General features: G+C 39.5%; 2 protein-coding genes across 19 annotated transcripts in view; one reads left to right on the top strand and one right to left on the bottom strand.

Annotated features, from left to right (window-relative positions):
• ELP4 (elongator acetyltransferase complex subunit 4) overlaps window positions 1-4,780 on the top strand; it is a 268,889-nt gene extending 264,109 nt beyond the window's left edge. For all 3 annotated transcript variants that reach the window (XM_073347771.2, XM_073347772.1, XM_073347769.2), the window contains one exon: window positions 3,599-4,780. In XM_073347771.2, coding sequence (XP_073203872.1) covers window positions 3,599-3,730 — 132 coding nt within the window. In that variant the 3' untranslated portion in view covers window positions 3,731-4,780. The remainder of the gene's footprint in view (window positions 1-3,598) is intronic.
• An 8,549-nt stretch (window positions 4,781-13,329) lies between these two features.
• PAX6 (paired box 6) overlaps window positions 13,330-27,548 on the bottom strand; it is a 31,633-nt gene continuing 17,414 nt past the window's right edge. For 5 of the 16 annotated variants that reach the window (XM_073347747.2, XM_073347748.2, XM_073347746.2 and 2 more), the window contains 9 exons: window positions 27,255-27,296; window positions 26,946-27,161; window positions 26,314-26,479; window positions 19,762-19,920; window positions 18,852-18,934; window positions 18,449-18,599; window positions 18,199-18,314; window positions 15,403-15,553; window positions 13,330-14,356 (listed from right to left, as the gene is read on the bottom strand). In XM_073347747.2, coding sequence (XP_073203848.1) covers window positions 14,271-14,356; window positions 15,403-15,553; window positions 18,199-18,314; window positions 18,449-18,599; window positions 18,852-18,934; window positions 19,762-19,920; window positions 26,314-26,479; window positions 26,946-27,161; window positions 27,255-27,296 — 1,170 coding nt within the window. In that variant the 3' untranslated portion in view covers window positions 13,330-14,270. The remainder of the gene's footprint in view (window positions 14,357-15,402; window positions 15,554-18,198; window positions 18,315-18,448; window positions 18,600-18,851; window positions 18,935-19,761; window positions 19,921-26,313; window positions 26,480-26,945; window positions 27,162-27,254; window positions 27,297-27,548) is intronic. The other 11 variants (XM_073347751.2, XM_073347745.2, XM_073347744.2 and 8 more) reach the window with 7 other exon arrangements.

The raw sequence follows: 27,548 nt of genomic DNA, 5'->3' as shown, positions 1-27,548 counted from the left end.
AGACCTGTCCTGCATCCTCATATCCCAGCTTTAGGAGGCACACATCTAATATTCTCCCCATTTTACAAATAAGGTAACTGAAAGGTCATTTCAGACAGAGCTGGGAATAGAAACCTGGTCTATAAGAAAAGTCTTATACACTCAGATGTACCGCCTTTCAAAATGAATGTGCCAAAACTGTGTCCTTAGCTATGCTGCCTACAATTACCGCCTTCATCGCTAGGCCACACTCTCCTCCCAGAGCCAGGAGTAGAACCCAAGAATCCTGACACCAGCCATTCCACTTCTGTATCACAAATGGTTATGGCACTGGCAATGTGTGTCATGTTCCCTCTAGTGGTCTGGTCCATATAGCTGATAATGGCCTACTATGGCTAATTATTTCCTCAGCCCAGATGGAGGAGGGCTGCATTGTAGTTCTGAAGGTACTGGTTTAAACACTGCTGATGACCCATGTGGGTAAAAATAGAATGTGATTTTTTAATTAAAGACTGTATCATAATATATAGACACAAGGGGGCATGATTAATGTAGCGTGGGTAATCTTAATTCTGGAATTTCCTAACTTTTGAGTACTTGACTAAAACTTAATAATTTTTTTTTAATGTAGGATTTTTTATAATGTTGGCAAACTAACGATTTGGGCTGAAAATTTCCAAGCCTGGTGTCTGCCTTTGGCTGCATTATTTTGGAAAATTTCAGTCAAAACAGTTCAAGCATTTCTGAGAACAAGACTAGGGAAACATATGTTGTTTTGCCCATGTTAAATAATTCTGGTTCTACTGTCCCCATTCTGTGAAGCTGGGATTTGAAATTTGGCAGGAAGTGGCCTTTGTGTCAGGGATGTGCCTTTTGCTGGCATTGTGAAAATCCACTCAAATACACCAAGACGTAAGCCTCTGAAAAAATACTGTTCACACATGTTTAATAGACCCTTCTTTAATTTTAGCAGGTAAATTCCCTGAAGATTCTGTCCACACTACACATGCTTCAGTTGCAATTCTTGGCTGCTTTGGGCCATACCAGTCCTAGATCTGGGCATCTGAACTGAGAGGAGGGAGACTGTCTCTCCTGTGCTCTTAGAGTATGTCTATACAGCATCTAGACACCGGAGGCCAGCCCTGCCAGCTGACTCGGGCTTCTGGGACTTGGTTTGAGAAAGATCTGGGGGCTATAGTGGATCAGAAATTGAGTCAACAGTGTGATGCAGTTGCAAAAAAGGCTAATACCATTCTGGGGATGTATTAATAGGAATGTCGCGTGTAAGACATGGGAGGAAATTGCCCCGCTCCACTCGACACTGGTAAGGCTTCACCGGGAGTATTGTGTCTAATTTTGGGTGCTATGTTTTAGGAAAGATGGGGACAAATTGAAGAGAGCTTAGAGGAGAGCAACAAAAATGATAAAAGGTTTAGAAAACCTGACCTGTGAGGAAAGGTTAAGAAAACTGGGCATGTTGAGTCTTGAGAAAAGAAGACAGAGTGGGGACCTGATAAATCTTCAAATACGACAGTGGCTGTTCTAAAGAGGATTGTGATTAATTCTTCTCCTTGTCCTCTGAAGGTAGGACAAGAATGAATGGGCTTAATCTGCAAGAAGGGAGATTTAGGTTAGGTATTAGGAAAACCTTTCTAATCATACAGGTAGTTAAGCTCTGGAATAAGCTCTGGTTTCCAAGAGAGATTGTAGAATCCCCATCATTGGAGGTTTTTAAGAACAGGTTGGACAAACCCCTGTCAGGGATGGTCTAGGTTTACTTGATCCTGCCTCAGCAAAGGTGGCTGGACTTGATGAGTTCTTTAGGTCTGTTCCAGTCCCACGTTTCCATGATTCTTAGATTTGAAATAAAAACTATTTTCTTTTTTTGGTGCTGCTTTTCTGTTGATTTTCCTACATTTCTATAAAGGAGAGTCTTCAAAAAAGTCAAGACGGTACAGAATAAAGGAAAAATGTATATATTTAAAAGCTTACAACTTAAATACAAGAAAAACATAGCTCAGAAAAACAGTGAATATGAATGTACATAAATCTCTGGAGTCTGACAACTTCCGCCAACCTCTGTCATTGCTATCCTGCTGTTGTGAGAACTGTAAATTTAAACAGGACAGTCACAGATGTCAGCCTTTGCCTGCTATTGAATTTTCTTCTTTCGTAAGACCAATTTTATAAATCACTTCCCTATGTATGTAAAAGTTATTCTGTTACCTCTCTTCTGAATGGCTATGACCTGTTTCACTAGTTCACTATCACCCACAAAGTAAGCCAGTAATTCACAAAATAGGCAGAAAAACTACAGCATAGTTTTAGATTGCACCTTGCTTTCCAAACATTAAGTAATAATATCAGAGCTAGCACATACATCCCATTTCAAAGAACTCTGAACCAGAGTTAAAGCGTTTTTATTTAACATAATTAGGAAAGAAAGAACAAATAGCGCCTGGTTTCTTAAACAAGAACTGTGTGACTGTGGACAAACCATGTAATCTCTCTACCTCAGTTTCCTCATCTGTAAAGTGGATTTATCAGTTCATCGTGGGCAGTAAGTATCATAGGCTGGAGAAGGCTATGCCTCCCCAAACAGCCTGGCATGGCTCTGCCCATGCTCCACCCTCAGGCCCCCTCCTGCTTGCTCCCAGTTCCTTTCCAGCTCTTCCATGGCGGAGAAGCTGGGGAAGGCCCACCCGCCCGCCGCTGGGTATGTTCTGGCTACGCTGCCTGCCTGGTGCTCCAGAGCTGGGGTTGAGGGTGCTCTGGCTGTGCCGCCCACCCAGCGTGCTGGGGCTGGGGGCACACGGGGACCGGGGGATGCTCTGGGCTCTGGCAAGGGAGCGGGGGTGGAAGGGAAGGGGAAAGAGCAGGGCTTCGGGCAGGGGGGAAGAGGCCAGGGGCTAGCCTCCAATGGCTCATTCACCTGCTGCCCATGCAGTGTGTACTACCTCGCATTAGTGTATAAATCTATAAGAACTGCAGATGGAATATGCCATAGAAATACAAAGTATTATTATTAAGATTTGGCAACAGAGTAAGTAGATAGACAAGTCTTTACCTTCTCATATTATGTTATAATCAGTGTGATAAGTATATCTGTCATCAATGATATATTGCTTATTGCCTTTAAACTCAGTAACAATACATAATTTGTTCGTGTAGAATGTTTGAGAGAATAAATATAGTAATATTTGTATTGTAATGAGATATCAATTACGGGGTTCAATCTTGCTGTTAATACTCAAGCAAAATTGCCATTTACTTTAAGGGATGATGGATTGGGCCCACAGTTACAGAGTTAGATCAATTTCACAAACTTGGATTTTCACTTCAGAAATTTTTATGAGGAAAATCTAATCCAGTTTGCAAAAAAACCCAACCAATCAAACAATGTTTTGCAAAAATATCATTTGAAACATATCAATGTGGATACCAGTTTGAAAAATGGTTGTAACAAGTATTGGATATGTGAGAGTAAATATTGCTTAGCAGAGAATAGGAGTGCATTTTGAAATATGCTATCTAAAGCAAATTTAATTACAATTGTTTTGTTCTCTCTTTCTTTTTCTCTCCCTCTCCCCCACTCTCTCCTGAAAATCTCCTGCCATAGCGACTGCATTTGCCTCCAGACTTGTCAGACACAGTGAGCCGCTCAAGCAAACAGGATCTGGCAGAATCCACCAAACTGCTGAGCTCAGGATGTGGTGCTATGGCCATAGGCAAGAAGCACCTGGACTTCTAGTGATTTCTACTTAGCAGTTTCACTCAGATTTATATGACACTCTAATTATGACTGTTAATGACTTATGAAAATATTTTTCTTAATGATTTGACCCAGCAGTCCTTAAAAATACACACTGTAAGATGGTGCCTTGTTTTCTCATCCTGATTTCTTGGAAGACATTTGTGGTTTGTTTGCTTTTTTACAGAACATGTTACCTTAAAAAAAATGCTGCATTGCACTGTTATTCTGGAAATTTACAAAATGTTCTTCTCATAAAAAATCAAAATTATTTTTATTTTTAAAGTTCAAGATGCTTTGCAAAACAATACCAACTGTGTTGTTTTTCACAAGCTAAATGTGTCTGTTTATCACGATTGTATTAAACACTGATTATAATGTAAAATATAAATTAGACAGTCTTGTGAACATTAGTAAATGAGATTAAGGAATTCATAATCATATCTTATTTTAAAGCCAAATTTAGCAATTATTATTATTTGAAAAAATAATTGTGTACATCTGAAAATATCATTATTGTCAAAATCAAAAGTAGATATGACATTATTTTACAGAGTACCTAAACAATGCATTTAAAAATGCATTGCACTATTTCATATGTGTTCTACTGTGTCAAGAATTAAATTGATAAAGAAAGAATTTTTCCATAGTAAGAATATATTATAGATAATTAGTTTGCCTTATGGGTTAATAAATGTATTAAAATGCACTTGAGTGGAATTTACTAAACATTGAAAAAAGAATTGATTTCCTTGTGTAGTTCAAAACAGTAATCCTAAACAATTGAAGTCAGCACTATGAAATTATGTCAACAGACATAATTCAAGATTGAAATTCAAACTGACAGCTACATTAATGCTAGAAAACCAGAAGAGTGCATTGGAGCTTGGGGAAGAGTATCACAGAATGTTGGTCTAAAACAGAACAGAAAATAAAACTAATTCATGTTACCATACCATCATGTATACTCTTTGTGAACTTATGAATATTGTGTGTGCATGTGTGTATATATACCCAAATGGAAAACTATTAAATATATTTTTAAACGTCTCCTATATATTACTTTGTATTTGGCATACTAGGCAGTGCTGATCTGTAAATTAAATTGTTTTGTATTATTTCTTATGAAGCAGACTTCCATTTTGAAAGGGGGTATATTGTCCTCCATGGAACTTCCAGACCAGATTTTAGATTATCTTATGGTTTCAAAATTAAATCTTTATAATGGGATATAATATGGCTAGAGTGAAATTGATTTTCCAAATAACATTTTAATACAATATAGTAATATTAATGTCTTTTGATGAGGTTCCAACTGAAAAGTTGATTAAACGGTTTGCTTTTTCTTATGCAATCCAGGTTTTACTTTATTTGTTCTTGACAACACTGTGTGTAAAACAAAGACATAGCTTTTAAAACTGTCTAACTAATATGATGAATGTCAATCACTTAAAAAACTCCACTGTAGCATAAACACATACTGTATACAGCTTTTATTCTGAATTAGAATAATTGAATCAATGACAGTGATTTGCCAGGATGTCAAATCTATCCATCATATCCTGTCACTACCAGTTTATTTTTTGTGATCAAAATCAAAAAGACTACTATTTTGTCATCAGCTATTTCATTTGTGGTAACAATCAGGATTTCTTTTCTCTTGCTTTTTTTTTTTTTAAGATAGGCCAATTTTATTTTTTTATTTCTAAAAACGCAAATCCTTTTTTAATCAAAGTTTCAGAATGGATCTGTCAGTTTCATAAAGCTAAAAGACACCTACATTTTTATACCAATATACTTAAATCACCATTGATTTCAAAAACATCATTTGTCCTTTTGCATTATATGTAACAGTGAGCAGAAATTCTCATCAAAAGCTTAATTGTACCTTTAGAAAGTATTAAGTAGTTTAAATATTTGAATTCAAATAATTTAAACAAAATTAACACTTTACATAAATAAGTAACAGGAAACATGGTATAGCCATCTGAAATGTGAAGTCCTCAGGTATATAAATGGCTTGTGAATATACTTAATAGGTCATTGACTTAACACACAGGCAGAAAATGTCACTAAAATTCACAGCCAATTTCTAGTTAACATATGACTTAAAAATAGATGGTAAATACTGTATGTATATATATATATATTTATTACATCAATTTCAAGTGCTAAAATAGATTAGCACAGAAACTAAAAAAGTATTTGGAATAATAAAAGTAAAAGGGAAATTCACCTGCAAATCTAGATTTAAATGGTTTTTCTTTTGTTTGTTTTTCTGATTCACTGAACATGCTGTGTGAAATAAGTTTTACAGTATACATATGTAAAGTGTTCACCTAAGGCAAAAACATGTAGCAAAATTACTCCTCTCTTTTCTTCCAAAATATTGTATTGGTTACAACAATATATGGCAGTGACTTGGCTTGCCCAGTAAAACAGATGAGTAAAATAATGTTACTATTTGACAGTGTGTATGATATACCATTCCACTGGATCCACAAATAGACTTCTTATCTCTCATTTTTGGTTTGCAGTATTGGATAAAAATATTTAGCCATAACATTAAACTCTCCATACTCACTTTTATGTGTCTAGTATATGACCCTCCAAACCTTGTATACAAATATTCCACTAGATTGTGCCTCTCTTTATTTGCCAATAAATAGTTTTTACTACAGGAGGCGTATCAGGTTCTTGACTTGAAGGACTCTGTTTCTTCACAGACTGCCATAATCCATTGCTGACTCCACCATGCACGCCTCCTCTCGATCCTTAGTGTTGATTTGGCTGGGATGTCTTTATGAGAATGAAAGTGATAGTTATTTTCCTTTCCTGAACAGCTGTTATGGATTGTAGAGTTTAGTGTTTTGGTTTTTAGGTTATTTTTAAGAAAAAGAAAAAGTTGAGCCACTTACTTCTCAGTGGGCTTCAAGCTGAAGCCACCATACTTCTTGCATTGAGGTTGATATTAGGTATATAACATGACCGTAGAGACAATATGATTTCTGCTGAATGCATTCCCCGTTCAAACTTACCACCAGATCTTTGCACAATTATGACAAACAGTGAAGAAAGCAGTAATGAAATTTGAAGCGTTGACTCTTTAATATGTCAAATAAGGATTCTTTATATAATTTACGTTGTGTTGAAGCTATCAAAATATAGGTATTTGGAATGTGAGGCGAATATGATGATAGATTAAACTATAGCTTTTTTTAAATGTACTTGTAAAGAAATTTGTAAAGCAACTTTGAAGCTGCAGCTTGATCCAATTTTCTGTAACAATAGCTATTATCACCAGAAAATGGACATTAAACTACTTCAGATTTGATACATGTGATAACACACAAACCAACAAGGTTCCACCTTAAAATTTAATTTAAAATAATGGTTATTCCAAACACAACTGTGGGAAAACTGCAAAGGTATAAATTATAAATATCCTAATCATTCCCGGGTTGAAAACTGGTCTGTTACCATGGAGCAAAACCAGAGTAAGCCAACCTGGAGGCTTTGTATTGATTGAAGTTTCATAGGCTTAGTCTTAGACCAGAAGAGAGTAAGTCTGAGATTACTCAAACAAGCTGGTTGTGAATTTTGAGATTTTGGGAAACAAGGAGCTTTTCTTTTTTTAAAAAATTATCCACTCACAATTGAAAAACAGAGTGGCCAAAAAGCTTCAAGCTTGTTTTAGTTATTTGACCTCAATGAAATTGAGCTCTTTGGCTTTGCTTTACATTTCTGTAGTTCTTGGCCCTGAACTTGCTTTGGCATATGCTAAAGCTGACCCTTATGCCCACTTGAATCAATGCACAGGTGTAATCCTAGCAGATCCTGCTCTGAGATCATGGCCCCTATTTTAATGGGCTACTTCTGCAATCCTTGCTCAAACAAGATATCCATTGAGAGCATTGATCCTGTGTCTCGCCCCACTTACACTGCTGTAACTCAGGGAGAATGGAGTTAGGCTGGTGTAAAACCAATATAAGAGAGAAAAAGCAGGCACACTGGGAGATTTGCTCAAGCCATGACTGCCAAATTAGGCCCCACATTATTTAAACGTTGTCAAATTAAATTCAGCCCAAAGTAAACCATTGACATGCTTTTCACAAACCTGAAACAGGACAATTTCCAAAATGTAAAACAAATTCTGAGAAAAGAGGGGTTTTAAAAACACACCGACATTCCTCTGTAGTGTTTGAAACACAAACGTTGCAGAATTAAAAATTCGAAGCAGATTTCACTGTTTTAATTGTCCAAGCAGAGAGGGAAGCAAAAAGTAAACATTTAGCATAAAAGCTGACAAAGAGTGATTTTTAAACTGTTCACTTGTTATAAGCTAGATATTAATTGTAACATGCCCCAAGAGATTTGTTTGCAGTGTTTGGTTTCTGTGCTAACCAGATCCTCTAATTTTTCCACGTATTACTCCTGTGAGGTGTCGTTAAATCTGTTCACAGAACTTTTCAGCTTCAGCACAGGACAGGCAAGGGAGCCTGTAAGTTGCATGAGAGAAGTTGTCAGGAATCAAGGAATTTGCAAACACTGCTGGTACAGCTGGCGGAGCTCACAGTCCCAAGGGAGGAAAAACAACAGTTCATAACCCTTACAATTTTTAACTGCTAGAATTTACGTGAAGCCTATTGAGGGGCCTGGAAGCAATTGCAACCTCTGCTGGGGGATTTAATGCAAGCTACAGTTCCTGCCAGGCACCTGAAAAAATGAACCTTTGCTGGGACTCTCACAAAACCTCGGTTCAATACTTGACCCAGCCGCAGTGCAGCTTCTGAGGCCAGTGTCCAGTGCGTGGGGTGTTTGGGCTTCACACTAGGACCCAGGTACACTAGTCACAACTATGTGAACTGCCTTAGTGTGAGCCAGGTGCCTTTCCTGCTAACACTCAAGTGAGTAAGAAACTCGAAGCTAAACTCTAGCATCTTTCCTAGTAGGAACAAGATACCTACGCTTCTAAATGAAAAACAAACCCACAAAATTTAGGTCCCAATTTTGAAATGTGTGTGTGGGCCCAGGCACCTGTGTCAAGTCCTATTGAAGTCAATGGAGGTCCGGACAGATGCAGGGGTCTACCCACATGAATCAGGCTAAATGAAGGCCTTAGGCTGTAAATTCTTCTGGCAAGGTCTGTTTCTCCATATATGTTTGAGCTGTGCCTAGTACAATGGGGGTCCAGTCCTGAGTGGGCCTCTGGGAATTTCTGCAATAGAAATAAACAAATAGACAACAAGAAAAAAAAAAAACCTTGAAAGTTCAAGGAAATAAAATTAAATTGGGAAAAAGTTCAGTTAAGCAATCAGGTTGGAGCAATTCTGCTGTGCTTTCCTACTCTACTACCTCATATTATTACCTCATTGCACACCTGCCCATGTGAGCCATGACCGCCACTTCTTTAAGAAGAATCACTACCATAGAGGCATTATATTTGTGATTAAAAACCAAAGGTACTGATTTAGGAACAGGTTTGCAGGCTTCTGTTCGTTAACCAAGAAGGTCGCTTGTTGATGAGGAGTCCTTTAAAAGCACTCTGTCCACTTCCTTTGGCCCAGCAATCTGAAACTCACAAGGTATGGAACATGCCTTCCTGCCAGGCCACTTTTTTGAAAAAAGGGCCATCACCAGGAGAAGTCTCAGACATGCCAATTGTCATGAAAACCTTTCTTTCCAGATTGCCTGGCTGAGCAAAATGCAGTTTTCCTTTTAAGAAAGGGACAAGTGAAAGGTGCTATGAGCTTGTGGGCCTGAATTAGCACTAACACAGCTGGAGATGGAGCAGAAGTGCCTCTTTAGCTGCACTTGGAGCAGTACTTGACTCCTGTTGGTGTTAAGGGCAAGTGGAAGTGAACTGGCAAAATAAATAAGGCATTTTTAAGTGTCTCCATTGAATTTTATACTACCAACAAGGAAATGCAGAGAGAAGCTTAGCTTTAAAATAGAGCTAGGCTTGTGGCTGTTAGAGAAAATTAAATAGTACATTTTATTCAGTTATAATACCGTATGATAAATCAATCAGAATAAAATATCCCAAGAGCGCTGACTACCAGCAGGGAGCATAGATACAAGAGCTAACCGAGTTCTTTATCAGTCCTAGTCTGTTGTTTGCAGCAATACAATGCTGCCTCCTGAAAAATGTACTTCATATCACGCTGATTGGATTAAACCAATCTGACATTATCCAGCATTATTTTGTTCACCTTCTACCTGTAAATAAAGAAATTATAGTTAAAAAGTAATGGCGGAATTCCCTTCCCAACCTCCACCTCCACCATAGGTTTTACAATCTGGATTGCACCGTGACTCCTCCTGGCTCATTTAAATAGGTGCCATTTGACTCATGTGCCCCTTTTAGAAACAATTAAAAGCAACATCTCAGCAGTGTGCTTCAGAAGTGATTCCCTTATGTATATAGGCTGTAAAGGGCACGGACCTGAAAGATATACTGTATATAGTAAAACTGTTTGGGTTATTATGCTTATCACTTGTAGCTGTCAGTATCGTAGCTAGAACAGAATATTTGCAATACAACATACAGTATTAATAAGCCAGTGTTCACATGCGGATTCCTGTTTGAGCCTGTAACTAAGAAATGGCATGGGAGCGTCCGGATGGGCTAATAAATGAAATGTAAGGTGGCCTTATGAAATACAGGGCGGGTTTTAAGCCAATGCACAGAAAAGGCATATTCCTATTGGAATCAATGGCTAAACTCCCAGTCATTTCAATGGGAACTGGCTCAGGCTGACAGAAATATCTGAGTGACGCTGAGTGATGCTTTATAGTATATTTCAATCTTCTTGGATAATACATCTGTAGAAGGATAAAGTGAAATTTTGGATTCATTAAGGATAATGAAAATTGTCATTAGATGCTCTTCCGAGCACACTGAAGAGTTTAATTTATGCACTACTTGTCAGTTCCTTTTTTCTATTGGTTCCTGGTAAAGAAGCACATAATTCTCATGTTCTCTCTCTCCGTCTGTCACACACACTTTCTCTCTCGCTCTGAAATACTGGGAAAGCTTTCTGTGCCCAGTTAGATACTTGGGTTGCTTTGAGGTCTAGCCTGCCCTTGAGCAAGCAACCAGGAACTGGCATTAGAGCGCACACATTTTGAGAGGTTGTATTCACTCCCCCACCCACCCTAGGGAAGAGGGTCTTGACAGGACTCTAGACACATGTCCTCCAGTGCATTCCACAGTGAGCACTATAACCCACAGTGCCCCCTGGCACAGAGCGTAGCAGCCCTTCCAGCCAAGCACTGCTCAGGGACCAACTGCCCTAACTTCTCCCTAATGTGCAGCAGCCAGGGACTTTCCCCAGTGGACCCCCCACACACACACACACCATCTACAGGGACAGGAAAACTAGCCCGTGAGCCAGAAATGTTGCCTCCATGCTATAGTTAACCAAACTCTCACATGTAACTGTTGTAAACTGTCCTTCAGATTGAAAAGCGTGAATGCAAGTGTGTGTGTGTGTGTGAGAGAGAGAGAGACTGTCCTTATCGAACACATTACAGTTCAGTTTCTACTTCCATGGTGACCCTACGTTAACAGAGACAGAAATAGTTGTACAGCATAGATCGGATATATACATCTCAGCTCATACTTGCATCTATCAGGAGAATTGCCAGTGGTGCTACACACTAGTGCAAAACCCTGTGTGAGAAGAGAATTAGACTATATGTGATAGTGAGAGATCCATGCACTGGCAAATATGCCAGTCATTTCCCCCTATGTCTCCAACTCTCATATTATGGAGAGAGAGAGAGAGAGAGAGAGAGAGGTTCCAGGGTTGTTACTCTGAAGCCTAGAATGCCTGGTGAGTCAATGTGATGCAATGGAAACAGCTACAAGCATGGTTAAGAGCCCTTTTTGTTTAAAATATTACCATCACTGGCCTTTGCATTCTATTACCATCTAATGTTTAAGTTCTCAGCCATTTTCAGGTTTTTTACACTTTACAAAGTACGCCTGTACGAGCTTTCACCTAGCATGTATATATGTGTGTGTGTGTGAGCATGTGTTTGTATATATTACATAATACACACGCAAATATGTGTGCTAGCTAGTATTAAATACACCATATACAGGCAGGTCATGTCTTTTTAAAGGGGATTCACAGAGTCTTCATTTGACCTCCCATAATAAATCCCATGCACAATTAATTGCAGGTGCTGAGGCTAGCATTTATAGTCCTAGTAATCTGATTTAGGCCTACTAATCAAGATACCGTGTGAGTGTGCAAACACACACACACATAAACTGAACCTTTGCGTATAACAATATACACAATTTAGTCTGCGTAAGTATGCAGCCATCCATATATAAAAACAATAACTGTAGCCATCTGAAATGTATAAATGATAAAAAAAATGAATTTTTAAATGAAAAATCTCCCTTTTAAATCAATAGTTTATAGCTGGTAATTTCTGTGCAATTAGAACTATTAAGTGTAATAGACAAATATCAGTAAAAAGGAGGATTTAATCTAAGGTTGTTTAGCTTTCATACATTTCTGCTCCTGTCAGGTTTTTAATTTTCTTTTATTAAAAATCATATTATGCTTTGAATGGAACATATCGTTGTCCTAAAGGATTGTGTGTTTAGATGCCTTTAATCCTGGCAGCGGTGTAGTGATTCACTCAGCACCACAATTTCTGTTAGTTAAAGTTTACAGTAAAGTGTTTTCTGTATCTATTTATGTGCTGGACTGCGCAGCCTGCAAAATAAAACAGACTCAAAACTCACTGTGAATTGGGCGGGGGGGTTGGGAGGGGGAGAAGGGTTGAAGCACCAGATCTGTTCTTCATTGCAGCATTGCAAGTAACAACTGGACTACAATGAAGCAGCTTCATAGATGTGAGAATGTTTAGACTTAGCTGCCAACAACTGAAGGCTTTTAGCTTTCGCTAGCCGGTCACAGTTTGCATTGTTGTTGCCTTCTCTTGCCTTGATTTGTCTTCTCTCATTATTTCTTGACATGCCGCTGTCCACCCACATCCACATTAGCAACCCTCACATAAAGCATGTTGAGATATTAACCAGGTTGTAGGTTCAGTGGAAAATTACATTAAGATTATGCTGTGTGGAGGTATAAAGGGCTGGTATTAGCTTTCCAAATGAACTTTGCTTTTGTTACAAACACAGCTGCTTTTAAAAAACATCCTAAATGGAATATATATTTCATAAACATACATATATTTATGTAAGAGGAAAATGATTTCCAATCCCCATTGAAAATTCTGCTATATTGTTGAGTTCATTTAGCGCTTAATTATAAATCTCTATGGAAATTGGAAAACGGTTTTCCTCTTTCATAAATACTGTTATGTAAGCAGACCGTTGTATAGAGTGCTGACTTTAGATGAATTTATAATCTTTTCAACCCAAATTACAGCATGCTTGAGTCATAATGTCCATAAAGTTATTTCTTTGAGGACCTCAAATATTGAAAATTGAAAATAAATTCAGATTAACACTTAGTCAATATATAATGTTAACCTAATAGGGTAACAAAATTTGCAACACCACACTATAAGGTTAAAAAGAAAATAGTATAATAAAGGAAATACAAAGGCTTTGGCATGGTTTTTACAATCAACAATGGTTAATTTTGATATGTAGTTGTGAACAACTTCAAAACACTTAAGTTTAAAACTCTTGCAAGCACTTTTAATTGATTAGGAATGAATTCTAGATGCACAAAAATGATTGGACTGTGAACAATAGTACAACTATATCTAAGAACAATTAACTTTTGCCGACCAAAAAAGAAATGTATGATGCATGAAAATGTGTATAAAACATCTATAGAATATTCTTGTCAAATATAAATGAAATTAACTTTATTATAGAAATCATTCTGGGAGATTTCTAGGGAAGACAAATACTTACATTTTGACATAAAACAAATTGGATTATATCGAAGACACAATCTACCTTTTATCTATCAAACTCTTTTCTTCATTGAAGTTCTCTCTTACCCCTTGTTTGCACATAAGCTTCATCTGTTAACAACCTTTGGAAATACCAACAGATATTTTTCTTACATAAATCTAGTGCGTATTGTTCCAGGTTTAATTATATGCAATGGAATGATACGAACTTGGAACATCAGTCCATAAACAGATTGGTAGAAGTATTCGATATATCTTGATAAAACTCTTAAATTCGTGGCAAAGCTTGTTGTTGATCATGGCTTCCTCTTTTTTTTTTTTAAACAACTTCATGACCAACACAGATCAAACATCCATCCAGTCTACATTGTTCTTTTTTTTTCATTATAACATACAAATGCCCATTTACAAATAATACACCAAAATGAATAAAAGTTTGGATACCAAAATGAAGATTTGTTCCAACTGATATAATGCCTTCAGTGTACAAAGGTCCATGTTAAAGTCTTTTCCATGTGTTACAGAATAGGGCACAGTTGCAGTACAGGAGCCATTCTTCCTTTATAAAATACTGCTGAACATCCAACTGTTGTCCATATAGTCATTTACGGAATTAACACATGTTTTACTGTAATCTTGGCCAGTATTGAGACATATCAGGTTCACTGCCAGGAACTTGAACTGGAACTGACACGCCAGGTGAAATAAGACCTGAAAAATGAGTGGGAAATATATATTTTTAGCTTTTCTACATACAACACATTTTTCCTACTTTACAGTTTTAAAGAGTTGTTCTTGTATTCTGGAAAGTATTAAATCAACCTACCAACTTACAGAATCTTAGGATTTGTTTGTATGTTTTAAAAGTCCTCCGAACACAGAATTGAATTAAGTATCAGAGGGGTAGCCGTGTTAGTATGTATCCACAAAAACAATGAAGAGTCTGGGTTTTTTACCCACGAAAGCTTATGCTCAAATAAATCTGTTAGTCTTTAAGGTGCCACCGGACTCCTCATTGTTTTTATAGAATTGACTTGTTATTACCAATAAATTTTCATTTCATACGCTAAAAAAAAGCCAAATTCTCAGCTTATTTACACCAGCTGAGAATCTGGCCCAAAACATATAAAAAAGTTTTCACCATCGATCCTTTTTATTCTCAGAAATGTGTCTAATTTGCTCCTGTTTACAACAGTTTATTCATTTGTTTCAATTAGTTTCCCTTATTATAAATACACTGAAGCCTCCACGAGAGATCAGCCCAATAGACAACCTCATGTCTTAAAACTCTGCCCCACAGTATCTGCAAATGTAGACCCCAATTCTACAAACGCTTACACAGATGATTAACTTTACTACGATGAGTAGCAATCCCATTACAGTCAATGGGACTACACATAGTAATAAAGTTAATCACATGCCTACATGTTTGGCAAGATCAGGACCATCCTGAGAAAAATTCTCTCGCACCTTCATTAGAAGGACACTTCCTTTAAGCAACCAGTTTTTGTCTCTCCTCTCAGTTGCAACTTAAAATAAGATTTCAATGGACACCCCAAAAGCCAAGGAAGGTTTTAGATTTTGGCCTTTGGTCAAATTCTGCCGCTATTTAAGCCACTGGTAACAGGTTTGGGCCCTTTGGCAGCCAGATGGTTAGCACCAAATGAATATTAGTCTAAAAGAAAGACAGTGTAGAATACTGGTGAAACCAAACTTTGGGAAATTTATCTTCGTAGAAGAAATTAACGGACACCTACCTGTTGAAGTGGTTCCAGAAGTGCCCATTGGCTGGCTGTTCATGTGTGTCTGCATGTGAGGAGGTGTGTACGTATCATAGCTCCGCCCATTCACTGACGGACTAGTGGGCAGCATGCAAGAGTAGGAGGAGGTCTGGCTGGGAACTGGGGGCTGTGGGGAGGAAAGGACAAAATAATGTTACAAATCTATTAATTTAAAATGATTTGAAGCCTCCATTTCATCTATTGGTATCTACCAGCACACAGAAGTTTCATTGGACCGTCCTAGCCTCTTTTGCATAAGCACAAACAAGCCAAAGTTAGTCTTCTAAATCCATATTACGGACCTTAAACGAGTGGTTTCTTTTCAGAGATGTTGGCCAGTTACCACTCTTAATAAAGTCAATAGAAGCTGAGGGTGCTCAGGGTATCTGAAAATAAGGCTATTTTATCTAAGTGCCTAGATATGGATTTAGATACCTAACTTTCGGCACCCAAGCTTGAAATGCTGGCCTTGTTGCTGATGCAGAGGAGAATAGGCCTCACAATATTTGCATATACAGATAGATTGAGTGTGGGTCCAATTCTGCTCTCACATACATTGGTGTAAATCAGAAGTAACTTCACTGGAGTATACCAGTATACGTCTGTCTGTCTGTCTCTCTCTCTCTCTCTCTCTCACACACAAAGATATTTTTCCATTGTGTTTCTTGGTGGTATCCATGTCAGTGGATTACTCATAACTAGGACTTTGCCAAATTCACGGCCATGAAAAATGCGTCATGGACCGCGAAATCTAGTCTCCTCCCATGAAATCCTGTCTTTTGTGTGCTTTACCCTATACTTTACAGATTTCATGGGGGAGACCAGCGTTTCTCAAATCAGGGAGTCCTGACCCAAAAGGGAGTTGCAGGAGGGGGGGTGTCAAGAGGTTAGTTTAGTGGAGGTTGTGGTATTGCCATTCTTACATCTGCGCTGCCTTTAGAGCTGGGCGGCCAGAGACAGCGGCTGCTGGCCAAGCGCCCAGCTCTGAAGGCAGCACCCTGCCAGCAGCAGCGCAGAAGTAAGGGTGGCAATACCATGCCGTGCCATCCTTACTTCTGTGTTGCTGCTAGTGGCTGCTCTGCTTTCAGAGCTGGACTCCTGGCCAGCAGCTGCCGCTCTCCAGATGCCCGGCTCTGAAGGCAGTGTTATCCCTACAATAACCTTGAGACCCCCCCACATCTCCTTTTTTGGGTCAGGACCCTACAATTACAACACCATGAAATTTCAGATTTAAATAGCTGAAATCATGAAATTTACCATTTTAAAAATCCTATGACCGTGAAATTGACCAAAATGGACCATGAATTTGGTAGGGCCCTACTCAAAACAACTGCAGTTGGCCCCGAACTCATGACAACAAAACCTTGTACCACACAAGCAAATATATCTTACATGCATACACACTATCTACACACTACCTGCAAAGAATATGGTGTAAATAAAATATGCCATGGTAGAACGTACATTGTCATTGATTAAGGCTGATGATGCACAATCCACTTACAAATTCATTTCAGTCACCACCTTTATGAATTATACAGTTATCCCTCAGCAATGAATATTTAGGCTAGGGTTTTCAAAGGGGGTTAAGGGAGTTAGGCACCTAAGTAGGTGCCTAACATTATTTTGCCTCTGTAATAAGTGGCAAGCCCAAGGAGGAATGAAGTTTAAGAGGGTCTCCTGCACTCCCAAAATGTATCTCTGGATGGCAAAATGTATTTTGCCATCCACTCTCTGACTGACATGAATTGCACCAAAGGCCTTGAATATCAATAAATAACAGTTTAACTGTTTCATTGTTCTGTAAGGTTGAGGGATTCTGCCTGCAGCACCAAACTTTATTTGGTTGATTCTGAGCAATTAGTAACATAGTAATTAGTATACTGGAATAGATCTATAGCCCATCTAATCTAATATCCTGTCTGCCACACTGATCAATGCTATATGCTTCAGACAAAGCTGTAAACCCCTCACAACTGGCCAACACAATTACAATGCCCAGCCCCTGCCCCCACCATTTAAAAAATTGTATTTTGCATCTGAAAGGACTATAGGGGAGTCCCCAGAGGAGTAGATTCCTTCCTAACCCTTCTGGTGATCACTTTATGCTTTCAAGCATGAGGATCAACTGTTCTTGGAATCTTAACTTAGCTAGCATAGTTGCAGGTGCCAATCACATCTTTCTCTCTCATGTGTTTCTAATGTGCCCAAAGCCATAGCACCTGAGCAGTAAATATCTAATCCTTTTAGCAATTTACTAAGTCGTTTGTCTCAATAATACTGCAGCAAGGAGTCCCACAAGTTAATTCTCTTTTTCTTAACAAGGTATTTTCATTTTCTTCATGTTAAATTTGTTGCTTTTTAATTTTGAGTGCAATTGGCCTTCTCCACGCAAATACCATTCATTATTTTATATAATTTAACCATGTCCCTCCCAACTCCTCTCCTTTCCAAACTATATAATTCTAGTCTTTTAAATTTCTCTTCACTCCACTGATCGCTATTGCTGCTCTTTCCTTTTTGTTTCTGCTAGGACTGTAAGGGAAATATTTTCAAAGACAGACAGGTGCGTTATACACTCAGCTTCTATTCACTTGTACTGGGAGTTGGGATCCCTAACTGCCCTTTGTGCCTTTCAAAATCCCTTCCTTAATTCATACCAAGGGCCTGTCTCTGTATTCCTGGCACACTCCAAGCTCCGCTGACTTCTGATGGACCTTTTGGCACTCAAAGTTGAGGATCTGGCCATTCATCACTTAGTATATTACTTACTTGCATAGGCAGGTTGTTAGCCATTGTGAAGCTAGGCATGGGTGGCAGAGCACTGTATGTGTTTGTTAGCGCAGTGTCTGTTCTGCCCAACATTGAACCTGATGTGAAAGAGGAAACTATAATAAAATAGACAAATAGGAGATGAACACATTAGTTTAAGCTTCGATAACATTTGTTATATATATATTCAGAGGATTATGTTTTAGTTCCCTGAAAGGATGAATTGATCTGAATATATGTCTTAGATTACCAGGTGTGGTAGGTTGCGGGATTGGTTGGTAGACACTTGTGCTGAAACTACTGCTGATGGGAATATGGCTGGGTGTGTTGCTGGCTTGTCTTCTCTGATTCCTCAGTTTCTCTTCCCTTCTCCATTTTGCCCTCCTGTTGGAAAACCACACCTGAAAATAAAGGTTTTTTTTTAATTATTACATAGGCAAGATTATACCTAATCATTCATTACATGTAGTGGCATAATGCTAACATACACCCTACTTGGAGCATAACAATCCATTCAGTATAAGTCAACCCTATGTCTGTTGTTTATGCTCACAAAGCTGGAGATGGACAAACGTTTGATCAAGATCAATGGCTTCCTTGGACCTTAAAAAGTTCGTCATAAAAAAAATGTAAGGGCACAAGAAGTTGAGTACCTGTATTCTTGCTTCAGGTAGGTCTATTTTGGCAGCTAGTCTCTCCCTGGCAAACACATCAGGATAATGAGTTCTCTCAAATTCTGAAAAAAAGAAACAATGTCGCATTAGATCTAAAGACTTTTTTTTTTTAAATGACTTAACATAGCTAGATTTGAAACGTCAGGTCATTTCTTAGCATTTCCCATGCTCTATATATTCTACAGGACAGTCACGTAAAAGTGAAGTTGAAATTTGTGTGGGTTAGTAATGGCGCAATATTTGTGCCATACTCACATAGGTGTCCCCACTGAGATCACATAGGTAAGGATTTGTGGGACTGGGTCCAATGTGAATATTTCTCAGGGAGTGTTAGGGTTCCAGGACCCTGCTCAGAGAGGACTCAAAGCAGCTGAGAGTCAATCACCAGCAAGGGACTTGGCACACAGCTGTTTGCCGTCAGTGAAGGATCTTTGTGGTCATGAGGCCCTAAGCATGTCACAGTGGGACCTGTAGCAAGGATGGGTGAACAGCAGCTGGGAGTTCCATAACTCTCATTCAGCCAGCATGCACAGTGTGCCCTGCAACTTGGGGACAGTTGGTGTGTATTTAAAGAAGGGATGGGTAGGGAGCTGTGAATAGAATTGTATTGTGCCTGGGGTAATTTTAATGCTCTCTTAAGTATTTTCCTTTAAAATCAAACTTTTTACAGCTGTTCAGATACTACAGTGATGAATGCCATAAAAATGCCTATAAATAAACCTCTGAAGCATGCTGGAGGAAAAAACAGAAGGGTGGGAAGCATGGATTTTATGTACCTTTCTATCTATGTATATAATGTCTGTGAATGCCCATTCCATTTAGCTCTGAGCATAACCAGGATGCATTTTGCTTTTCTCTCCTATTTTAGTCGTTGGAAAATGTCACTCACCTTTCTCAAGGGCTTCAATTTGCTCTTGGGTAAAGGATGTCCTATTTCTCTGCAGCTTTCTTTTCAGCTGAAGTCTCATCTGTGCCTCATCTGAATCTTCTCCATTAGAGCTGATGGAGTTTGTGTTTTCACCTCCTCCTTCCTGTTGTGGACAGCCATCTGCAACAACCACAACAGGACATTAAAACACATTAAGCCCAACTATCAGCTTCCTATAGTTGCAATACTCAATCATAAACCAGGTCAGCCATGTTTGCTGACAACTTTTCTTAAACACACTTAAAGTGTCAAAGTAATAGCTCAGTGATGACATAAGTTATATAATAGCATTTTATTTTCCAATCTTGGCGCAACTATTCAATATTAAAACTCACTGTACTATAATTATATTTTCCTTTTTTACTCTGGAATAAAAGAGGCATAAAAATCATTTCCAGTGAAAATCATTCTTCATATTGAATCCTTACTAAAAAGCCATGCCATGCCAGTCTCCTTTCTCTGCAGAATTTATTTACCTATTGCTATATTTAAAACGGTGATGTTCAGTATTTCAGATTATCTATAATCAGTAATTCCTATCTAATCAATTAGATGTTGATAGGTTTGTAGAAAATGCTATTAAGAAACCAAACCAAGCTTGTAATCTTTTTTAAAAAATATTTATCCAGTTTTTATTTGAATTCTGCACAGTCAATTTCATTTTAAAGGTTGTGAATTTAGAAGTGCCTGCATTGTTCTGCAGTTTTATTCAACTATTGTATGAGTGTGCATTGCCTTGACACCTATTACTGAGCACAGCTGTAATTATATCATCACCAAGAACAGGCTATAATTGCTGAAAATGGAATTTTATATTTAGATAAAAGGACTGTCCATTCTTTGTAATGTGTTGCACCAGAGAAAAGTAAGATTTCTTTTAAAAATTTAACATGTAATTTTAAAAGAAATAGTAGCGAGTTCACTAACTAGCTAAATATGCTATTCTGCAGCTGAACGTTTGGCATATCATTTAAGTGGTACATTTTTAATTAGGGCATTTCCACCACTTTTAATGTAATTTCTATCATTAAACAAGGGGAAATTTTATTGTTTTCACATTTCTGTAGGACGGAAAGATGTGCACTTGGTCTAGCTGTCTTTCAAAGTGTCTGCAGACACTCAGGAAGGTTTGCAAAAGGAATGGACATTTCTGTAAAGGCAGAGAAGTTGTCACTAAATTAACTCTCCCTCTCTTTTCAGAGCATATTTTTCAAGACATTTTGATGTTGCTAAATGAAAGCTGGAGTAAGGGAGGCAGGGGCTACTTATGCTAATTTGCTTGAAAAGTTATGCTACAAAATAAATGGCAACACTCCTGTTACATCCTTTAAATATTGTGGGAAATCAACTTTAAAGTAATATCATTTATAATCAGCTAACAATAGGCACAGCCTTCAAAGCCTTAAGCGAATTGTGACAGAATCTGGTAGGATCTTTTCAAACACTTTGAAATGTTTTAAAACCCAAACTTTCTCCCCCATTTAAACAGTTGGATTCATCTACAGTGGTCACCATATGGGCGTTTGTAGATCTATTGAGATGACCACCAACACTTGAATAGAAAAGAGCTGCTTTTCACCGGTACACAATGCCAGCAGAGTAAGGGAAACTATTAAACTCTTGGGGCAGGAGGGTTGGCAAACTTTCGTGGGCAGAATTTTGAGGACACAATCAGGGCGGACAACAAAAAGATTCTCTTGAGGCGTGCAGTGGTCCACATTGTATCACAAGGATCCCAGTCAACAGACTTTTCAGTGAAGTATGTTAACCTTTATGCACTACTATCATTAATCACTGTCCCCTGGGCTGGGCTACTCAATGCTAGTTAGGATTTTTACTTTCTATAGGAGAAGAGAAAGAAAGAACACCCCTAAACTTGTGAATAGGACATCTCTATACACTGAGCCTGTTTACTCAACACCAGAAAGAGAGAAAACTACTTAGCTAAGATTAGATAAGCTTCAACTAACATATTAGAGCACAAGGGTCTGTTTTTATTTACTAGTGGAAGTTGCTGGGTGACTTTTGAAGTGTTTCCCAAGCAAGGACTTGTGTGTTCATACCCTAGGTTTTATTTGGGGAGGGGGGTGCCTTTAGAAAGGCTTCCCGTCTGCTCTGTTAGTTCCCCCGGCTTCTTAAGCAGCACTTTCCTAGCCAAACTTTTAAACCGACCCTTGTTTACCGAAGAGGAAGCCAAACTTGCAACCCTCATAACTAGAAGGGAGCGTCTTAAATTCATGGACGCTGGACTGCGCTAGGGAAGGCGTCCTTGTAAAGGGCATTTTCACTGCGCACCCGGCTCTGTTTCTTTGACAAGGCTCCAGTGATGTCTTCAAAGAATGTTTTTTTGTTAATCAATCCCTTTCTTTCTGGTTTATTTCTCGCCACCTGAGGTTACGGAGTGGTGGACCCGATCAGAGCCTTGGCGGCAGTGGCTTGTTCTTTTAAAAGGCTACATCGCACCTTAGTTTCACTCAAACTGGTTAGTGATCAAAACCCAACGCCCGCGTAATTTGTCAGCTGCTATTAATGCACAGCCTCCTTCATGTGCAAGCCGTGTCGTACAAAAAGAGAGGTTACAGCCAGATCACTGAATATACTCCTGGATCTTGCAACAATAAACTGTAGTTTCTCAATCTTAAACTTAAAAATTGAGTGATTTCAAAAAAAAAGATTATTTTTCCGGAGCCAACCATCCCTTCTAAAGCTTTAATGAAGGGCTTTTTACGGTCTTAAAACAGCATTTTCTTGCAACGCCTGGGAAGTTTAGCTTTGATTCGCTTCCTTTGCCCAAACTCGTGTTTTTAAAACACTGTTGATCGGACTAACGGTTCGCCATAGAATAACAAATATGATTTTTTTAAAGTGTCAGACAATTAAGATGTCTTCTTTTAAAAGGGGGCCTTCTTAGAAACGTTCTCAATAGGCTGTTCCACCTTCTAGACCTAATCCGTAAGAAAGCGAGTGAATGTGGTTCCCATTATCCTATAGCTAGACCATCTGACGCTGGCTGTAGGATTTGTTTCCTGGAAGAAGAAGAAAAAAGACTCTGGGAAATAAAATCATTCCTTAGTTTCTTAGTGTCTTAATCAGTGAGGCGGAAAACAAGCAAAAAAAGATAGCAAACCAATTGCGGCACCTTTCAGCTGTAGAGCTGGGATCAAAACATTGTAGCATCTGTTGAAAGAGAAAGTGTCTAAATCCTATAGAAGGCTTTAGACTTATAAGGGGGTGGGGGAGATAAGAAACAGTGTCTCCGTGATCCCTAAACCCACTAAATCACTGGAGAATTTCTCCCGGATAGAGATGTCTCTTTTTGTTCTGTCAGCCCGCATGTATCCATTATTTTATTCACTGCTGCATGGCGTTTATCAGATTGAGACCATATTTGTCCCCCTCTGAGACCTAACCTTGCCTTATGCTTTCTGAGTAATGGACTCTTAAAACCCAGGAACATAGCCCTGCAAGAAAAAACATTAGCGCCAGCATGAATATTCCAGAGGAAATCCATTTTATTCGTTTTAATTGTGTGATGCAATTGCTTTGAGTGCCCCCCCCCGAGCTTTCCTCTCCCCCGCCCCAGCACCTTCTTTGTAACTCAGGTCCAAGGCTGGTGTGCTCCAAGCTGGATGCGCATGGGAATGTTTTGCTTGATTTTATTTTTTACCCTCTCCCCATTGCTTAGTATCATAGAGCTCAGACTGATGCTAGGGTGTCTCTTTAACCCGGACACATTTTTGATGAGGGGGACGGGGTGGGGGCTATGCGAGAAACAAGCCAAAATCCACCAATAAATGTCAACACAATGCCAACAGTCCCAACGCTAATTCTCCAACTCAGGGGGGGAAAAGAGACTAGCAAACAAAATGAGACAAAGACATCCCAACTGCCCTACAATATGCATTATATAACCATTGCAAAGCTCGTCACCCGGCCGCATCAGCCTCTGGCCAGTTACAAACCCACTCGCTGTGGAAAGCGGCGAGTCTGTTTCCCACCGCTCCCACCGGTTTCGGGCTTGGGCAAGGGGGTGTCTGGAAGAAGCTATCAGGGGCTCTCTAGTGCAGGGCTGGGGGAGGCAATCTCAGGTTTAGCAACAAACCCAGACTCTCAAGTCTGTCCGGATGCGGGGAGGTTTCACTTTTAGGAGTGCTGCTCTGACACATTTCTTTGGAGTGGGTGTAGCTTTGCATCCCGCACTGATCTCTACATTTAACACGTTTTCTAAAACCTAGGGAGGAAAAAAAGTGCCTGAACAATTTTGAATTCTACTGACGAAAATGACACTCATTTTAGTTGCTACAATACGGGGCTCTGAACAGCCTGTAATTTGATTTAACAAGGAAAAAAGGGGGGGGGGAGAAAAAGAGAGAAGGATCCTAAAGACTGAGGTTAAACTCGAAACAGTTCACCTACAGGCACCCAAAGCGAGATCGCTCCCCTGCCCCTTCCGCCTGACTGGGTGATTTGGGGAGGGGACCCAGCCTTGGGTGGGGGCTCCACCCTGATCAAATCCAACCTTCACCCAGCTAACTAATTCAAATGAACGATGAAACCAGCAATGGCTAGTCAAAGCCAGGGAGAATGCCACTCAGTGTGGGAGCCGGGTCTATGAGCTGGCGAGACATCCGTTTGGGGGTCTCCAAACAGCGATAGCGACACAGGGCAGATGACGCTTGTACACATATAGGTTACACAGAGACATTTTAGACAGCTGTCGGTACACAGGGTAGATTCTATACGTATACCATATGGGTTAGCTATAGCGAGCTACTTTGGCTGCAGGCATGTCGATGCAGAGTCCTCTATATAACTCTACCTCTCATCTCGAATCCATATACAAGGTATAGATTAGCCACGGTTGGCTCCATTACCCGCATTCCCCCTCCGCAGAAGCAAAGGGCCAGGCCGTGCAGTAACAAGGCAGGTCCCCTCCAAGGGCTAGGGGAGTGATTAAGGGCACTCGGGCGCTAGTTAGCCTTCCCTTTCCAGGGCAAGCCTCGCTTACTCTCTAACGCACTTTTCTATCTCCTGGCAAACCGGGAACACGAAAGGCTGTCTGGGGAAGTCTGAGCCCACAGGTAAATGTGCGGGTAGGGCGTTGGGACCCATTACTTCGGCTGAGTTCTCTCTCAGCTAGCCAGGCACCGGGCGATCATTAGGACTCTCCCAGTCCCAAAGAAGGAGATGATATTAGACAAAAAAGGCGAGAGCTCTGCTCTTTATCTTTCTAGTGTCCTTCATGGATTGTTTTCTTCTCTTAAAACTGACATGTCTAATTGGCAAGCGGTGCCATATCGTGTCCAGAGGTCTCCTGTGGAACATTTCTACAGCTGTCTCCTTCAGCTAGACGCTTATTCATGTCGCCTTAATGAGAAACAAAACGATCTCTAATGAGCAATTACATAGCGACAGAATTGTTCCCATAACAAATTCTTGCGTGTGACAGAAACATCCTTTGTACCAGATATTCCGCATACTGTTACTGGTTTTTTTTCCTTGCGGGGGGAAAACAAAAAGCAGGTTGTGGATAGACACCTCTTCTAAAGAACTGACCACAGCCAGGGAAAGGTCTGAGCCTGAACAGAGACTGCATTCAAACAGGAGCCATTAACCATCTTAACTATGTAACAGACCATCCCATTATCCTTTATATTATCCCCTTGTCATTCCTACAACAAATACCTATTAATCTTCAGGATAAACAGGTTCCTATATTTACAAAGTTGTTTCAGGTCCACTGAGGAGGGACAATAACCCTACAGAGATAGTTACCTTACAGTGTGACCCATCTCTCCGGGTTTAGAGACACTCACACAAAAAGCCAGCTTGGATGCTGAGCAGAAACTCTAATTAATAGGCTGATGGACAAGGTAAAGAATCAAATCAATCGTTCAGACACCTCCCCGACATACGCCAGGTCCGCGTGGCTATTTCATTGGCACTTTTACACCGAAAAAACGGGATTGTGAATGCAAAATTTCAGAACCAAACTGGAAACCAATCAGCTAATCAGCCCCCACTCTTCCTTAGAGCTGCACTACACACCTGCATTTATTTCCCCATCAGCCCATATGCCTTCTACTCACAGTCACATAATTTGTCAATGACAGTAAAGCGCAATATGATCCAATCATGTTTACCTCGCAGTCTGTCAGCGAGCTAGCTTGTTATACTCCTACAAGAGGGTGGTTCTCGATGCATTTAAATGGGAGATTTAGCTATAACACTACGTGGGTTTATTGGAAAAGGGTAAACTATTCATTTCAACAGGGATACATTGGAGGGGACATTGCAAAAACCGCTGCCTTTTTAAAAGCCTCAGGGATGTAGCGAACCTCACTCTGACCATTTTTTCTGTGGGGAAATTCACAGCAAAGATAATCAACGTCCATGCTCGCCTGTGCTTTTAATGTGTCATCGGAGAGCTCGGACGAGGCTGTGTGGAGAGGCGCCCTTTTGTTGACAAGCTTTGCAAAGCCCAGAAGCGCATCTGCCTGGGATCTGCCTTACCTTGCGTAGGCTGCCCTGGCACTGACGTCCCGGGGTACCATCCGGGTCGCGTGCCCCACGTCCCGGTCTGCCCATTCAGCATTCTTAGCTTGTCGTACATCCCATCTGCACCCATCTGTTGCTTTTCGCTAGCCAGGTTGCGTAGAACTCTGTTTATTGATGACACCTGAAAGGCAACCAACATTAAACAAAATGGTAGTGTGCAGCACTCCTAGAACAAGACTTCAGTTCAGTATCACCACACTCCTCTGCATCAGGGCTCTGGATTGATTTAACCTGGACATAATTAAAGAGATTACGTGATAATAATTTAACTGAGTAAAGCAGCTATCATAGACTGGTCGCTTTGTATTGCGATTGACCAGATTCCATTGATAAACCCAAAGAGATTTTCCTTGGTTTAGTCTTGCGTACATATATATTTATGAATTCCTGATGGACCAGACGTAAAGGATGACTCGGATTTTTAAGGCATTTATCAAGTTCTTTATGCAAAAATGTCTGACCCTGCCACATGCAAATGATGTGAACTACTATCCTCTCATTTGATATGAAAACAAAGGAAGCAGAGGCTCGCTACAGCTACCAGGCACTGAACACAACAGATAGGAAGATTTTTTTCATGAACTTACACTGGGTATATTATCGTTGGTACAGACCCCCTCTGATAGTAATCTGTCTCGAATCTCCCACGCAAAGATGGAGGGGCACTCTCGTTTATACTGCGCTATTTTGCTTACAACTTCTGGAGTCGCTACTCTTGGTTTACTACCTCCGATTGCCCTGGGTCTGATGGAGCCAGTTTCGTAATACCTGCCCAAAATTTTACTCACACATCCATTCGACACCTGCATAGGGAAGCGGACAGAAAATCACATTATTAATAATTTCAAGACAAAAATAAAATTGTTTAAGTATGCATTAAACAATGACAAGCTTACGTTTTGATTGTCCAGCACTTGGACTTTTGCATCTGCATGGGTCTATAACACAAAAATATACCTTAAATGGTATGAGAACTTACTTAGAAAATTGTTTTCTTTCTTTAAAAAAAAAATTACATTTGTGGCCCTACAAACTACAAATGTGATACTTTTAAAACATTTGGAGGAAAAAAAATCTGATAAAAATGTATTTTAGTATTAATGTTCAAATATGCCTTAAATCTGCACAATGATTATGCCAGACTAGTTTTCATTGTATTTAATTTTCTTATACTTAATCCTTTTTTGGGA

Source organism: Lepidochelys kempii, chromosome 6 (genome assembly GCF_965140285.1).
Source record: "Lepidochelys kempii isolate rLepKem1 chromosome 6, rLepKem1.hap1, whole genome shotgun sequence".
In the NCBI taxonomy this organism is placed as follows: domain Eukaryota; kingdom Metazoa; phylum Chordata; order Testudines; family Cheloniidae; genus Lepidochelys; species Lepidochelys kempii.
This window is presented reverse-complemented; position numbering and strand designations above follow the sequence as displayed.